The sequence below is a fragment of the Panulirus ornatus genome, chromosome 1 (assembly GCF_036320965.1).
Source record: "Panulirus ornatus isolate Po-2019 chromosome 1, ASM3632096v1, whole genome shotgun sequence".
In the NCBI taxonomy this organism is placed as follows: domain Eukaryota; kingdom Metazoa; phylum Arthropoda; class Malacostraca; order Decapoda; family Palinuridae; genus Panulirus; species Panulirus ornatus.
The window spans coordinates 14,399,838-14,418,673 of NC_092224.1; the positions used below are offsets into that span (position 1 = coordinate 14,399,838).

General features: G+C 40.0%; 1 protein-coding gene across 1 annotated transcript in view; it reads right to left on the reverse strand.

The window, feature by feature from the left end:
• The window catches only part of Taf1 (TATA-box binding protein associated factor 1), a 323,621-nt gene that overhangs the window by 206,278 nt on the left and 98,507 nt on the right, over positions 1–18,836 (reverse strand). The window contains exon 14 of the mRNA XM_071676313.1: positions 6,968–7,123. Within this exon, the coding sequence (XP_071532414.1) occupies positions 6,968–7,123 (156 nt within the window). The remainder of the gene's footprint in view (positions 1–6,967; positions 7,124–18,836) is intronic.

Here is an 18,836-nt window from a genome sequence, read left to right on the forward strand (position 1 = left end):
CTGTTGTCCAACTGTAAAGACACCATCTAACTCTCGAATGCAGTAACTGTTTCGACTTCTGATAATTAAGAAATCTGTAATGGTCACCTGAAAAATATAATCAAGTATGATATCACACACTTCCATCTAGCTGATTGTCAAAATAATGACCTGATACATTGGAACAATATATCTGAAATGGAAAAAAGTCTACCATTTACAACTTTATCAATAAATAAGTAGTTCATTTAAGGTGAATTTCACACATGAGCAATCTAGTACAATACCATCCCCTAACATGTGTGAGTTAAAGCTGAGAAATTTTACACCTAAGACATTTGAGAATAAGGGTATGTTCTCAACTTGCAACAAATAAGCCACATATGAACAAAGAATTTTATATTCATATCTTATGTATACAGAATCTACTCCTTTAACAAACTGTGGCTACTCTAGGTATCTACTGTGACCTCAGTGTACTTATTTCCACTAGATTTGAAAAACCTTTATCAGTTTGATGCCTTTCCATATGAGAGATTTTTCTGAAAAAAATATAATATACATATCAATTTCATAACATGTTACTTAGCATTTGGCAGCACCAAATATAAATGAACAGCTACATGGAAGAAAAAATATAGAGTTAGAGGGAAAGTTGAGATATAAAGGCATATAATGATCATGATCATAAACTTATACTTGAGCCTCATAATGATGATTACAGTAATCACAATAAATCAAGAAATTCAAACTTGCATTTACAAATTAGAGGACTGTGGCAGCCACAGTGTATGAATCTCTACGTCAGCATGCTTGAAGGATGTATATGATCTAGAATAATTTATTTTATTCATTGAAGTTTTGATGGAACACACACAATGCAATGCTCTAGTTGCTATAGAGGATGACTTAATAAAGTGCCTCCACCATCAGTATCTGAGGAAAAAGGCTCCTCACTCCCTATACCAGTATCTGTGGAACAAGGATCCTTGCCTACCCAACAAGTACCTGAGGAACAAGGCTCCTTGCTTCTATCTATCTATGTATATCTCTGATGCCCATTCCAGTTGTAACTCCCTCAAAGGGGTAGCCACAGCAACAGAGTCTCCACAACTAGTGAACTCTAGTGCTCCTTGTAAGCTTTTAGCGCAGTGTTTGCTGAGGCCCCTACCTAATGTTCCTACTGACTATTATCTAATGCTCTATCAAACTACTTCTACCTAAAATATCTACCTACTGCTCCTGCCTAAATGTTCCTACCTATCACCTCTATCTATTGCTCCTACCATTTTGCCAAAAGGAAGGGCAAGCAAATAATGCTCACCACAAGAAAATCTAGTTATGAAGAATGAGCTGTGTGACTTAAGTGTTATCAAGTGTTACATATGACAAGGAGAGACTGTACATTTGTCAACAGAATGCCAGTAGATAATGTTAGAGGAATGCAACTTGACAATCACTGAAGTGCTGGCTCACTAAGCACGTCACTAACCCTCCCAACACCCAGGCAGGTAAGTACTAGTAAAATACCTCCCTGGTCATTAGCTGCCAACCAACTACTTCCTACTGGCTCACTGCTTCCCCCACTAGTATCTGAGGAACAAGGCTCTTCCCATCCCCCAACAGCTAAGGCTGGAACAAGACTTCGGCTTCCCTACCAATACTTGAGGAACAAAACTCATTGTCTCCCCTTTATGGTTTGGAAATAATGACGTTTATGCTTCATAAATTCTTTGATGAAATGCACGATCATACACCGAAGGGGAAGGTGATGGACCAAACTATCAGTAATTCTGTCAACAGTTTCATTACATGCCAGTCATATCATGTAAATTGAAAGATCACTTATATTTTCCTTTATTGTGTTCATAAAATTGTTGATGTTATTTATTTATCTGTATATATACTTAGTTGCTGTCTCCCACGTTAGCAAGGTAGTGCAAGGAAACAGACAAAAGAATAGCCCAACCCACTTACATACACATGTATATACATAGATGCCCACACAGAACATATACATACCTATACACTTCAATGTATACATACATATACATACACAGACATATACATAGAAAACACATGTACATATTCATACTTGCTGCCTTCATCCAATCCCGTCACCATCCTGCTACACATGAAATAGCACCCCCCCTCTTACCGTGCTTGCGCAAGGTAACGCCACAAAAAGACAACAAAGGCCACATTCGTTCACACTCAGTCTCTAGCTGTCATGTGTAATTCATCAAAACCGCAGCTCCCTTTCCACATCCAGGCCCCACAAAACTTTCTATGGTTTACCCCAGACACTTCACATGCCCTGGTTCAATCCATTGACAGCACGTCAACCCTGGTATACCACATCAATCCAATGCACTCTAATCCTGCACGCCTTTCACCCTCCTGTATGTTCAGGCCCCGATCGCTCAAAATCTTTTTCACTCCATCCTTCCACCTCCAGTTTAGTCTCCCATTTCTCCTCATTCCCTCTACATCTGACACATATATCCTCTTTGTCAATCTTTCCTCACTCATTCTCTCCACGTAACCAAACCATTTAAACAACCCCTCTTCTGCTCTTTCAAACACACTCTTTTTATTACCACACATCTCTCTTACCCTTTCATTACTTACTCAATCAAACCACCTCACACCACATATTGTCCTCAAACATTTCATTTCTAACACATCCACCCTCCTCCACACAACCTATCTATAGCCCATGCCTCGCAACCATATAACATTGTTGGAACCACTATTCCTTCAAACATACCCATTTTTGCTTTCCAAGATAATGGTCTCGACTTCCACACATTCTTTAACGCTCCAAGAACCTTCGCCCCCTCCCCCACCCTATGACTCACTTCAACTTCCATGGTTCCATCCACTGCTAAATACACTTCCAGATATCTAAACACTTCACTTCATCCAGTTTTTCTCCATTCAAACTTAACTCCCAGTTAACTTGTCCCTCAACCCTACTGAACCTAATAACCTTGCTCTTATTCACATTTACTCTCAGCTTTCTTCTTTCACACAATTTACCAAACTCAGTCACCAACTTCTGCAGTTTCTCACCTGAATCAGCAACCAGAGCTGTATCATCCACAAACAACAACTGACTCACTTCCCAAGCCTTCTCATCCACAATAGACTGCATACTTGCCCCTCTCTCCAAAACTCTTGCATTCACCTCCCTAACAACCCCATCCATAACAAATTAAACAACCATGGAGACATCACACAACCCTGCCGCAAACCAACATTCATTGGGAACAAATCACTTTCCTCCCTTCCTACTTGTACATATGCTTTACAACCTTGGTAAAAACTTTTCACTGATTCTAGCAACTTACCTCCCACACCATATACTCTTATTACCTTCCACGAAGCATCTCTATCAACTCTATCATATGCCTTCTCCAAATCCATAAATACTACATACAAATCCATCTGTTTTTCAAATTATTTCTCAAATACATTCTTCAAAACAAACACCTGATCCCCACATCCTCTGTTTACCAAATCATTTTCCCTAACCCTCTCACTTTGCACACCACCTCGACCAAAACACCCTATATCTGCCACTCTATCATCAAACACATTCAACAAACCTTCAAAATACTCACTCCATCTCCTTCTCACATCACCACTACTTGTTATCACCTCCCCATTTGCGCCCTTCACTGAAGTTCCCATTTGCTCCCTTGTCTTATGCACTTTATTTACCTCCTTCCAGAACATCTTTTTATTCTCCCTAAAATTTAATGATACTCTCTCACCTCAACTCTCATTTGCCCTCTTTTTCACCTCTTGCACCTTTCTCTTGACCTCCTGTCTCTTTCTTTTATACATCTCCCACTCAATTGCATTTTTTCCCTGCAAAAATCGTCCAAATGCCTCTCTCTTCTCTTTCACTAATAATCTTACTTCTTCATCCCACCACTCACTACCCTTTCTAATCAACCCACCTCCCACTCTTCTCATGCCACAAGCATCTTTTGCGCAATCCATCACTGATTCCCTAAACACATCCCATTCCTGATCATTATCTTGTGGAGGCGAAGGTGAAGATTTGTATGGGTTTTCAGAAAAGAAGAGTGAATGTTGGGGTGAAGAGGGTGGTGAGAGTAAGTGAGCTTGGGAAGGAGACTTGTGTGAGGAAGTACCAGGAGAGACTGAGTACAGAATGGAAAAAGGTGAGAACAATGGAAGTAAGGGGAGTGGGGGAGGAATGGGATGTATTTAGGGAATCAGAGATTGATTGTGCAGAAGATGCTTGTGGCATGAGAAGCGTGGGAGGTGAATTGATTAGAAAGGGTAGTGTGGTGGGATGAAGAAGTAAGTTTATTAGTGAAAGAGAAGAGAGAGGCATTTGGACGATTTTTGCAGGGAAAAAATGCAATTGATGTATAAAAGAAAGAGACAGGAGGTCAAGAGAAAAGTGCAAGAGGTGAAAAAGAGGGCAAATGAGAGTTGGGGTGAGAGAGTATCATTAAATTTTAGGGAGAATAAAAAGATGTTCTGGAAGGAGGTAAATAAAGTGCGTAAGACAAGGGAGCAAATGGGAACTTAGTGAAGGGTGCAAATGGGGAGGTGATAACAAGTAGTGGTGATGTGAGAAGGAGATGGAGTGAGTATTTTGAAGGTTTGTTGAATGTGTTTGATGATAGAGTGGCAGATATAGGGTGTTTTGGTCGAGGTGGTGTGCAAAGTGAGAGGGTTAGGGAAAATGATTTGGTAAACAGAGAAGAGGTAGTAAAAGCTTTGCGGAAGATGAAAGCCGGCAAGGCAGCAGGTTTGGATGGTATTGCAGTGGAATTATTAAAAAAGGGGGTGACTGTATTACTGACTGGTTGGTAAGGTTATTTAATGTATGTATGACTCATGGTGAGGTGCCTGAGGATTGGCGGAATGCGTGCATAGTGCCATTGTACAAAGGCAAAGGGGATAAGAGTGAGTGCTCAAATTACAGAGGTATAAGTTTGTTGAGTATTCCTGGTAAATTATATGGGAGGGTATTGATTGAGAGGGTGAAGGCATGTACAGAGCATCAGATTGGAGAAGAGCAGTGTGGTTTCAGAAGTGGTAGAGGATGTGTGGATCAGGTGTTTGCTTTGAAGAATGTATGTGAGAAATACTTAGAAAAGCAAATGGATTTGTATGTAGCATTTATGGATCTGGAGAAGGCATATGATAGAGTTGATAGAGATGCTCTGTGGAAGGTATTAAGAATATATGGTGTGGAAGGCAAGTTGTTAGAAGCAGTGAAAAGTTTTTATCGAGGATGTAAGGCATGTGTACGTGTAGGAAGAGAGGAAAGTGATTGGTTCTCAGTGAATGTAGGTTTGCGGCAGGGGTGTGTGATGTCTCCATGGTTGTTTAATATGTTTATGGATGGGGTTGTTAGGGAGGTGAATGCAAGAGTTTTGGAAAGAGGGGCAAGTATGAAGTCTGTTGTGGATGAGAGAACTTGGGAAGTGAGTCAGTTGTTGTTCGCTGATGACACAGCGCTGGTGGCTGATTCATGTGAGAAACTGCAGAAGCTGGTGACTGAGTTTTGGTAAAGTGTGTGAAAGAAGAAAGTTAAGAGTAAATGTGAATAAGAGCAAGGTAATTAGGTACAGTAGGGTTGAGGGTCAAGTCAATTGGGAGGTAAGTTTGAATGGAGAAAAACTGGAGGAAGTAGAGTGTTTTAGATATCTGGGAGTGGATCTGGCAGCGGATGGAACCATGGAAGCGGAAGTGAAACATAGGGTGGGGGAGGGGGCGAAAATCCTGGGAGCCTTGAAGAATGTGTGGAAGTCAAGAACATTATCTCGGAAAGCAAAAATGGGTATGTTTGAAGGAATAGTGGTTCCAACAATGTTGTATGGTTGCGAGGCGTGGGCTATGGATAGAGTTGTGCGCAGGAGGGTGGATGTGCTGGAAATGAGATGTTTGAGGACAATGTGTGGTGTGAGGTAGTTTGATCGAGTAAGTAATGTAAGGGTAAGAGAGATGTGTGGAAATAAAAAGAGCGTGGTTGAGAGAGCAGAAGAGGGTGTTTTGAAATGGTTTGGGCACATGGAGAGAATGAGTGAGGAAAGATTGACCAAGAGGATATATGTGTCGGAGGTGGAGGGAACGAGGAGAAGTGGGAGACCAAATTGGAGGTGGAAAGATGGAGTGAAAAAGATTTTGTGTGATCGGGGCCTGAACATGCAGGAGGGTGAAAGGCGGGCATGGAATAGAGTGAATTGGATTGACGTGGAATACCGGGGATGACGTGCTGTCAGTGGATTGAATCAGGGCATGTGAAGCGTCTGGGGTAAACCATGGAAAGTTGTGTGGGGCCTGGATGTGGAAAGGGAGCTGTGGTTTCAGGCATTATTGCATGACAGCTAGAGACTGAGTGTGAACAAATGGGGCCTTTGTTGTCTTTTCCTAGTGCTACCTCACACACATGAGGGGGGAGGGGGTTGGTATTCCATGTGTGGCGAGGTGGCGATGGGAATGAATAAAGGCAGACAGTGTGAATTGTGTGCATGGGTATATATGTATGTGTCTGTGTGTGTACATATATGTGTACATTGAGATGTATAGGTATGTATATTTGCGTGTGTGGACGTGTATGTATATACATTGTGTATGGGGGTGGGTTGGGCCATTTCTTTCGTCTGTTTCCTTGCGCTACCTCGCAAACGCGGGAGACAGCGACAAAAAAAAAAAAATATAGAAATTGATATGTATTTGTATGTATATGTATGTATATGTATGTGTATGGGCATTCATGTATATATATGTGTATATGAGTGGTTGGGCTATTCTTCATCTGTTTCATTGCGCTACCTCGCTGACATGGGAAACAGCGATTAAGTATAATAGAATAAATAGAATAAATAAATTTTTCTGAAAACAGTAATACATGATATAATCAATCTTCAGTATTTCTCTCATTTAACAATCGGCAATATTAAGAGGATCAGAATAGGCAATGGGGATACAGTACCTGTAAAAAGTCCCTGATGAAGTTGTTGGCTCTTTTGGAATTTGGTCCTGGGACTTCATACAGAGGACACTGTTGTCCAACTGTAAAGACACCATCTAACTCTCGAATGCAGTAACTGTTTCGACTTCTGATAATTAAGAAATCTGTAATGGTCACCTGAAAAATATAATCAAGTATGATATCACACACTTCCATCTAGCTGATTGTCAAAATAATGACCTGATACATTGGAACAATATATCTGAAATGGAAAAAAGTCTACCATTTACAACTTTATCAATAAATAAGTAGTTCATTTAAGGTGAATTTCACACATGAGCAATCTAGTACAATACCATCCCCTAACATGTGTGAGTTAAAGCTGAGAAATTTTACACCTAAGACATTTGAGAATAAGGGTATGTTCTCAACTTGCAACAAATAAGCCACATATGAACAAAGAATTTTATATTCATATCTTATGTATACAGAATCTACTCCTTTAACAAACTGTGGCTACTCTAGGTATCTACTGTGACCTCAGTGTACTTATTTCCACTAGATTTGAAAAACCTTTATCAGTTTGATGCCTTTCCATATGAGAGATTTTTCTGAAAAAAATATAATATACATATCAATTTCATAACATGTTACTTAGCATTTGGCAGCACCAAATATAAATGAACAGCTACATGGAAGAAAAAATATAGAGTTAGAGGGAAAGTTGAGATATAAAGGCATATAATGATCATGATCATAAACTTATACTTGAGCCTCATAATGATGATTACAGTAATCACAATAAATCAAGAAATTCAAACTTGCATTTACAAATTAGAGGACTGTGGCAGCCACAGTGTATGAATCTCTACGTCAGCATGCTTGAAGGATGTATATGATCTAGAATAATTTATTTTATTCATTGAAGTTTTGATGGAACACACACAATGCAATGCTCTAGTTGCTATAGAGGATGACTTAATAAAGTGCCTCCACCATCAGTATCTGAGGAAAAAGGCTCCTCACTCCCTATACCAGTATCTGTGGAACAAGGATCCTTGCCTACCCAACAAGTACCTGAGGAACAAGGCTCCTTGCTTCTATCTATCTATGTATATCTCTGATGCCCATTCCAGTTGTAACTCCCTCAAAGGGGTAGCCACAGCAACAGAGTCTCCACAACTAGTGAACTCTAGTGCTCCTTGTAAGCTTTTAGCGCAGTGTTTGCTGAGGCCCCTACCTAATGTTCCTACTGACTATTATCTAATGCTCTATCAAACTACTTCTACCTAAAATATCTACCTACTGCTCCTGCCTAAATGTTCCTACCTATCACCTCTATCTATTGCTCCTACCATTTTGCCAAAAGGAAGGGCAAGCAAATAATGCTCACCACAAGAAAATCTAGTTATGAAGAATGAGCTGTGTGACTTAAGTGTTATCAAGTGTTACATATGACAAGGAGAGACTGTACATTTGTCAACAGAATGCCAGTAGATAATGTTAGAGGAATGCAACTTGACAATCACTGAAGTGCTGGCTCACTAAGCACGTCACTAACCCTCCCAACACCCAGGCAGGTAAGTACTAGTAAAATACCTCCCTGGTCATTAGCTGCCAACCAACTACTTCCTACTGGCTCACTGCTTCCCCCACTAGTATCTGAGGAACAAGGCTCTTCCCATCCCCCAACAGCTAAGGCTGGAACAAGACTCTTCGGCTTCCCTACCAATACTTGAGGAACAAAACTCATTGTCTCCCCTTTATGGTTTGGAAATAATGACGTTTATGCTTCATAAATTCTTTGATGAAATGCACGATCATACACCGAAGGGGAAGGTGATGGACCAAACTATCAGTAATTCTGTCAACAGTTTCATTACATGCCAGTCATATCATGTAAATTGAAAGATCACTTATATTTTCCTTTATTGTGTTCATAAAATTGTTGATGTTATTTATTTATCTGTATATATACTTAGTTGCTGTCTCCCACGTTAGCAAGGTAGTGCAAGGAAACAGACAAAAGAATAGCCCAACCCACTTACATACACATGTATATACATAGATGCCCACACAGAACATATACATACCTATACACTTCAATGTATACATACATATACATACACAGACATATACATAGAAAACACATGTACATATTCATACTTGCTGCCTTCATCCAATCCCGTCACCATCCTGCTACACATGAAATAGCACCCCCCCTCTTACCGTGCTTGCGCAAGGTAACGCCACAAAAAGACAACAAAGGCCACATTCGTTCACACTCAGTCTCTAGCTGTCATGTGTAATTCATCAAAACCGCAGCTCCCTTTCCACATCCAGGCCCCACAAAACTTTCTATGGTTTACCCCAGACACTTCACATGCCCTGGTTCAATCCATTGACAGCACGTCAACCCTGGTATACCACATCAATCCAATGCACTCTAATCCTGCACGCCTTTCACCCTCCTGTATGTTCAGGCCCCGATCGCTCAAAATCTTTTTCACTCCATCCTTCCACCTCCAGTTTAGTCTCCCATTTCTCCTCATTCCCTCTACATCTGACACATATATCCTCTTTGTCAATCTTTCCTCACTCATTCTCTCCACGTAACCAAACCATTTAAACAACCCCTCTTCTGCTCTTTCAAACACACTCTTTTTATTACCACACATCTCTCTTACCCTTTCATTACTTACTCAATCAAACCACCTCACACCACATATTGTCCTCAAACATTTCATTTCTAACACATCCACCCTCCTCCACACAACCTATCTATAGCCCATGCCTCGCAACCATATAACATTGTTGGAACCACTATTCCTTCAAACATACCCATTTTTGCTTTCCAAGATAATGGTCTCGACTTCCACACATTCTTTAACGCTCCAAGAACCTTCGCCCCCTCCCCCACCCTATGACTCACTTCAACTTCCATGGTTCCATCCACTGCTAAATACACTTCCAGATATCTAAACACTTCACTTCATCCAGTTTTTCTCCATTCAAACTTAACTCCCAGTTAACTTGTCCCTCAACCCTACTGAACCTAATAACCTTGCTCTTATTCACATTTACTCTCAGCTTTCTTCTTTCACACAATTTACCAAACTCAGTCACCAACTTCTGCAGTTTCTCACCTGAATCAGCAACCAGAGCTGTATCATCCACAAACAACAACTGACTCACTTCCCAAGCCTTCTCATCCACAATAGACTGCATACTTGCCCCTCTCTCCAAAACTCTTGCATTCACCTCCCTAACAACCCCATCCATAACAAATTAAACAACCATGGAGACATCACACAACCCTGCCGCAAACCAACATTCATTGGGAACAAATCACTTTCCTCCCTTCCTACTTGTACATATGCTTTACAACCTTGGTAAAAACTTTTCACTGATTCTAGCAACTTACCTCCCACACCATATACTCTTATTACCTTCCACGAAGCATCTCTATCAACTCTATCATATGCCTTCTCCAAATCCATAAATACTACATACAAATCCATCTGTTTTTCAAATTATTTCTCAAATACATTCTTCAAAACAAACACCTGATCCCCACATCCTCTACCACTTCTGAAACCACACTGCTCTTCCCCAAACTGATGCTCTGTACAAGCCTTTACCTTCTCAATCAATACCCTCCCATATAATTTCCCAGGAATACTCAACAAACTTATACCTCTGTAATTTGAACACTCACCTTTATCCCCTTTGTCTTTGTACAATGGCACTATGCATGCATTCCACCAATCCTCAGGCACTTCACCATGAAACATACTACATTCAATATCCTTACCAACCAGTCAACAACACAGTCACCCCTTTTTAATTAAATCCACTGCAATACCATCCAAACCTAGCTGGCTTTCATCTTCCACAACGCTTTCACTACCTCTTCTCTGTTTACCAAACCATTCTCCCTGAACCTCTCATTTCGCACACCACCTCGACCAAAACACCCTATATCTTTTTATTCTACTAAAAGTTTAATGATACTCTCTCACCTTAACTCTCATTTGCCCTCTTTTTCACCTCTTGCACCCTTCCCTTGACCTCCTGCCTCTTTCTTTTAAACTTCTCCCACTCATTTGTACTACTTCCTTGCAAAAATCATCCAAACGCCTCTCTCTTCTCTTTCACTAACAATCTTACTTCTTCATCCTACCACTCACTCCTTTTCTAATCTGCCCACCTCCCAACTTTCTCATGCCACAAGCATCTTTTAATCAAGCCATCACTGCTCCCCTAAATACATCCCATTCCTCCCCCCATTTCCCTTAAGTCATCTGCTCTCACCTTTTGCCATTCTGCACTCAGTCTCTCCTGGTACTTCCTCACACAAGCCTCCTTTCCAAGCTCACTTACTCTCACCACTCTCTTCAACCTAACATTCTCTCTTCTTTTCTAAAAACCTCTACAAATCTTCACCTTCACCTCCAAAAGATAATGATCAGACGTCCCTCCAGTTGCCCCTCTCAGTACATTAACATCCAAAAGTCTCTCTTTCATGCGCCTATCAATTAACATGTAATCCAGTAACACTCTCTAGCCATCTCTCCTATTCACATACGTATACTTATGTATATCTCTTTTTTTAAACCAGGTATTCCCAATCACCACTCCTTTTTCAGCACACAAATCTACAAGCTCTTCAACATTTCCATTTACAACACTGATCACCCAATGTACACCAATTATACCCTCAACTGCCACATTACTCACATTTGCATTCAAATCACCCATCACTATAACCAGGTCTCGTGCATCAAAGCTCCTAACACACTCACTCAGCTGCTCCCAAAACACTTGCCTCTCATAATCTTCCTTCTCATGACCAGGTGCATAGCCACCAATAATCACCCATCTCTCTCCATCCACTTTCAGTTTTACCCATATCAATCTAGAGTTTACTTTCTTACACTCTATCATATACTCCCACAACTCCAGTTTCAGAAGTAGTGCTACTCTTTTCTTTGCTCTTGTCTTCTCACCAACCCCTGACTACTTTCAAGACATTCCCAAACCACTCTTCCCCTTTACCCTTGAGCTTCGTTTCACTCAGAGCCAAAACATTCAGGTTCCTTTCCTCAAACATACTACCTATCTCTCCTTTTTTCTCATTTTGGTTACATCCACACACATTTAGACACACCAATCTGAGCCTTCAAGGAGGATGAGCACTCCCCGCATGACTCCTTCTGTACCCCCTTTTAAAAAGTTAAATAAAATTGTTGATGTATTATGTATATTATAAAATGTTTATCAGTTTAACAAACAGGTTTGGAGGAGTTTAAGCATATTTCATGGCCTCTAGACTAACTAATTACTTCCATTTGAATCAATTACACTAGAATCTGCTATTCGGTAATTTACAGAGGCTTCTGGTACCAGACCCATGAATTATGGCAACTCCTCTAAACATGGCAACAGCAAGCTCAAAAGCAAACAAACTTTCATACATCTATAGAAATTTGACCCTTCTCAATCACACCTAGATATCAGCCCTCAGATTCCATGCATATTTTTGGCCAAAAATCAGGGTAAATGAATGCAATCAGGAAAATTTCCTACACCAACATGTTCATGAATATACTGAGATGGGGAATGATACACCACAACTCATTAATCTTTATCTTCACACATACTTGACTGAAAATTGAGTATACTGTATGATACACCAACTGGAAGTGATGAAGTAATACTTAAGTATGACTATGTGGATCATGAAGAAATTAGAGCAGAGGTGAGATACAATTTATAGATAGGGAAATGGAGTTCTGTGGCCAGGAACAAGGGCTCTTGTGGTAAGAAGTTCTATGAAATTTACTAGGAAGCAGTGAAACACTAGTATCTCAATCTCAAATACAGAACATATAGTATGAGAGGTGAAAGAATGGTTTGATAAGAGATGTCTTAATGCAAAGGTGTTTTGAGATGTGCAGTGGTATAGCAAAATATGGAAGGAAGAAAATTGTGGACATGGCAGGACAAAACCCAAAACTTTTGCATAGATTTATCAGAAGTCAGTTGCCAATTAAAAAACAGCAAATGAGGCTAAGGGATTCAGAGGGAAGCACTGCAAAGGATGATGTAAGGATATGTGAGGAACTGAATAACAAGTTCAAAAGTGTTCCCACTGTGGCAGAACACTGTACGCTAAACACCAGTGAGATGGAACAAGGAAATTTTAAAAATCACTGATGTATCTATAAAAGATATTAACAGAAGACAAAAATGTTTTAATCCATACAATGTCATGGTCCTAATGAAGTTTTACCATATATGCTGAAGATATGTACAGATACGCTAGACAAACTATCAAAAAATACAGTTCAAAATGTCATTTAAGAGAGGCAAAGTGACAAGGGAATGGAAAAGGGCAATTATCACCTATCTATAAAAAAAAAAAAAAAAGGAGACTGGAAACAGGTGCTGAACTACAGACTGGCCTCACCAACATGTGTGGTGTGGAGACAGCAAGAGGATGAATTTCAACACGGGAGAAAATACCTAAATAAGAAGTAGCATGGTTTAAGGAAAGGTGGTCATGTTTAATGAACCTCTTACAATTCAATAAGAGAATGAGCTTAATCCCAGATAAAGAGGGAAGGTTGGGTGGACTGTTTGTAACAGGAACGCCATCAAGGATTTAACACTGTGCCACATGGGAGGCTGAATAACAAGCTGGATCACCAGGCAGGAATAAGAAGGAAATTCCTTTGATGGATAAATCATCTCAGTGAAAGGGCACAGAAGAGGAGTCTTCTCTAAATGGGTCGAGATAACCAGCAGAGTTCCACAGGGTTCTGTTCTGGGATCATTACTCTTATTGATCTAGGTAAATGCCTTTCCTGAAAGTATGGACTCCTACGTGAATATGTTTGCAGACAAAGAAAATATCATGAAAAAAACAAAAAACTAGTTGGCTGGTCTTATACATGGTTGATGAAGTTCAACCTACATATCATGAAAAAAAAACTAGTCGGTTGGTCTGATACATGGTTGATGAAATTCAACCTGAGCAAATGCAAAGTAATAAGAGCAGGACAAAATACAAGAATGCCTCAATATAATAATCATTTAGCTGGAATTACACCTGGGAGAATAGTTAAAAATGCAAACTATTGGATGGCAAATATCAGAACATACATAAATGACCTAGAGAGAGGACCCACCCAAAATAACCTACAGTTATGTCAGAAAAAGGCCTTGGAGTGATTATCAGTAATGACCTCAAAATAACAATCACACAGGTGGAATGCAACCATGTGACCATGCTCAGCAAATCAACACATTGCACCTTACTCTATATGTTACCACTTCCCCATGGGCACCAGGTGCGTCAACAATGTTCCCATTTGTTTCTTGTTTTTCACAATATCAATCTCTTTCCAGAACAATTTCTTATTCTCCCTGAAGTGTACCAATGTACTCATCCTAACTCATATTGCCCTCTTTTCCAACCTATTTCCCCCTACTGCCTATTATTCTTGTATATCTGCCAAACATTTGCAATCCTTCCCTGTAAGTCCCACTCATAGCCCTCTCTTTTCTCTTTCAGTAACTTTATCATCCTACCACTCACTACCTTTTCCCACCTACCCACCTCCCACCCTGCATGCCAGGCAATTCTCTTGCACATGCCAGTATTGCTTTCATAAACACATCCCTTTCTCATACATTCTGCTAGCTTCATTATTTTCACCTGCTACTCTATACTCAATATCTCTTGGGATTTCTTCACAAGAGTCTCTTTTCCAAGCTCACTTAAATTCATCATCCTTTTCATATCCATATTGTTTCCTCTTTTCCAAATACCTCTGCCTTCACCTCCACCTGGTAATGATCAGTCATCCCACCAGCTGCCTCTCTCAGCACATACATATCTAAGAGTCTCTTTTACATGCTTATCAATTTGTATGTAATCTAACAATACCACCATCTGTCCTACTCACATACACATAATTGTTTTTGTCCTTTTTAAACTATGTATCCCTGACAACTATTCTTTTTTAGCACACAAATCCACAAGCTGCTAACCATTTCCATTTGTTACTGAAGATCCCAAGCCCCTAAGTTATACCCTCAACTACTACATTACTCACTTTTGCATCTAAATCATCCATCCTTAATACCCAGTCTCTTGCATAAAGACTGCTAATGCACTCACTAAACTGCTCCCAAAACACTTGCCTCTCATGTTGTTCTTTATCATGGTTAGTGCATGAGCGGTGATAATCATCCATCTCCAACATTCACTTGTATTTTCAACTACATCAGTCTGGATTTCACTTTCTTACACTTTTTCACACATTCCCAACACTTCAATAGTAGTGTTACCCATTCCTTTGCTTTTGTCTTCACACTAACCTTTGACTTTATACCTGCAGTCACGACAACCCCACACTTTACTCCTTAGATATTCCTAAATCACTCTTCCCCTTTACCTTTGAGCTTTGTTCACACAGAGCCAGAACATCCAGGTTCTTTTCCTCAAACATGCTAGCCACCTCTCTTTTCTTCTCATCTTGGTTCCATCCACACACATCCTACATCCCAGCCCAAGCCTTCTTGGCCGCTTCTCCTGTTCCATCTTTTAGAAACTAAAATACAGGAAGGGGGGGGGGGGTTTCAGCCCCCTCACTTCCCCACCAACCCACCCTCTACAACATGCAGGAAATACAGAGGTGGAATTCTTTCTCCCCTACCCAAGGAATAGATTGATCGTGATAGGAAAGAAAGAATACTTCCCACATATTCCCTATGTGTCACAAAAGGAGACTAAAAGGGGAGAAAGTGGGGGCTGGAAATCCTTCCCTCCAGTTTTTACTTTTCTAAAAGAAGAAACAGAGAAGGGGGCCACGAGAGAATTTTCCCTCTTAGGCTCAGTCCTCTGTTCTTAATGCTACCTCGCTAACACAAGAAATGACAAATATGCATAAAAAAAAATGAAAACATAAAGAAGCATATTAGTGAAAGAAAATCAAGTACAAGAGAAGGGCCAAGTAATATAACCAGATTCCATATAAATAGCTCAAAAACAATGCCTACAATGAATGCAGGAAATAATCTTCATATTTAACTGAAGTAAAAATGTAAAACCCTAAATCCAGAGTCACTACAGCCATGATTTTTAATATTGCATAGTAACATTAAGAAAATATATATACCATAACTTGAAATGTCTTCACATTACATAAATTTTCAATTAATTTTCTAATACAAAATACAGATTCATCATATGCAATTCATTAATTCAACAACTGCTCCTATTTGATACTGAAACTTCCATGAAAAAGTGGTCACAAAAAGATAAGAGATAAATGGTCAATACGCAAGTTGTGGTTAAGGCCCTATGACTACACTTTCTTGTGTGACACTGCTACCAGAGAGAGGAAGGGCTCAGAAATCTCCCATCCCTTACTCTTAAAACAATCCATTAGGCAGTAGGCTGTTGACAGCAGCTGCTCAAGGTGGTACCACCATCATGAACAAGGAGTGTAAAAGTGGTGCCCAGAACCATCTTACAGTCATCATGTCAGGCTTGCTGGTCTTACATTGTCTCATCAGAATGGGAATACTTGGCTAGTCCTGCCATCTTTTCATTACAAACACCAGATTCCAACTCAAAACCCACTAATTTTCTTCACATATGTTCTCTTGCCACCTCCTGTCACCTAAATCATTTTTAAATATAATCATGATACAATCCAACAAATCTATGGCCCCTCAACCCTGGCATCATTGGATGCTAAGAATTTCCAGGTTTCCACCCTACCTACTGCCAATGAGAAGGAGGGCTTTTACAGTAGAAGTAACAGTCCATCCCATGACCTCACCCTCTCTGATAAACTTTCCTCTTTTTCTACTCACTATATCAATATCAATGGTCTCTCTAATAACCACTTTACTGTTGAACAACTTCTCTCTGAGACCCAGTTGTTTAATGATTTTCTCACTAGCACCCTTTTACATATCCAACTGTAATCTCCATTAACGATTCCAGTTCAAAAGGGGTGTCTATGATTGTTCCAACAGCATCACACCTGTTGCATGCCACAAGGACCTGAGTCCCCAAACTTTCATAATATCTGACTCAAGGTCTGTCTCCCAGCTATTACACTATTTGTCTGTTTTGCCTATTCCTCTCATAATTCTATAAATCTTATATCTCTCTTTGATTATCTAAACTCCTGCCATGAGACTGTGACATCCTCTTATCCACAAGCTGAGATCCTCTACTCCAGGGATTCCATGTTCACCACATGATATGGTTGATTTCCTTCCATACAAATGATGGGAAGATTGAAGCCCTCACATCCTCCATTTTCAATTATCTAGATCAAATTATCTCCTAACTTACCCATATTCCTGATTACTGTGTCCACTCTCCTATAATTTCAGATCTGTTTTTCACCTCTAATCCATCCCACTGTAACTACACAATCTCACCCTAAACTGGTTCATCTGAACACATTCTCATAAATGTATCTATTTCAATGGCACCTCTCCCAGCAGCTCTTTCTTAGCACCTCAACAAATCTGACAGGAATAATGTACGTAAAGTCTTTTCTGACTTTCCTTAAGTAAATTACTATCTCTTACATGGTGATGCTTCTGTCTCCACCAACATAGCAGAGGTTATTGTTACAGGAATCAAAGCATTTATCCCCTCTTCCTCCATGATGCACTCTTCTTCCAATCCATGGTTCAACCATTCCTGTTCTGAAGCCCTTCAGGAAAGGGATCAGGCATATCGCACTTAGAAAAATTTTCCTTCCTCTAACTCCCATTCAGCATTTAGCACAACCCATAAACATTGCAAGTATGCTATCCATGGGGCAAAGTGTTCCTTTATTCAAAAGAAAAGCAATGACCTTTCCTCATCATCCACTGACAGGTCTTTCTGGTCTTTAGCAAAAGGCATCACTGACAACTTCTGTCACTCTACCTTTCCTTCACTTTTCCTTTCTGATGGTAATATAGCTGTCTCTTCTGCAGGCAAAGTAACTATCTTCGATTCCCATTTCTCCTCTAACTCTACCTTGGAAAACTCTAACATTCCTTCACCCCCTGATTCTCCTCTAACTAATTCTATGCCCCTTCCCATAATCTCTTTTCAGAATGTCCAAAAAGTACTTCTCTCTCTAGACACAAGCAAGGCTTACGGTCCTTATGGCATGCATCCCCCATGTACTGAATAAGTGTGCCTCTGAACCTGCACCTGAGCTTGTTCATCTGTTCCATTTCATCTAAAACCCAAAACTTTTCCTTCTTCTTGGAAGCATGCATTGATACATCCCATCTTTAAAAGGAGTGACTGTTCTAACTCCTTAAACCATCATCCTGCTGATTTGACATCTATCATTTGCAAAGCCAAAATCCTTCCTTAACTCCCATATAATTAGAAATCTTGAATCTCACAGACTTCTCTCTGATCACCAGTATGGCTTACATAAGTTGAGACCCATTGCTGCCATTCTTTCCTATCACAATAGTAATGTCTGATCATCATCCCTGAAAGATTTTGGGGAATCCTATGAAATCGTCCTTGATATATCCAGAGTTTTTGACAAGTTGTGATACTGGGGTCAAGTCTCTACACTCATCTCTTTTGCTTCTCTCCTTCACTTTGCTCCCTTATATCTAGCTACCTCTATAGCTGATATATCTCCATGGTTGTTGAGGGCTCAGTCACTTCCCCTTTCTCCATCATCAGTTGTGTCCCTCAAGGTTCTTTCCTATCTCCTACACTTTTTCTCCTTTTTATCAATGATTTCCTCTCACAAATAACCAAATGCACTCATATTCTGATGACTCATTACTGCATTCCTCCACATCCTTCAATTTGGTCCCTTTTCTCACTCAATTT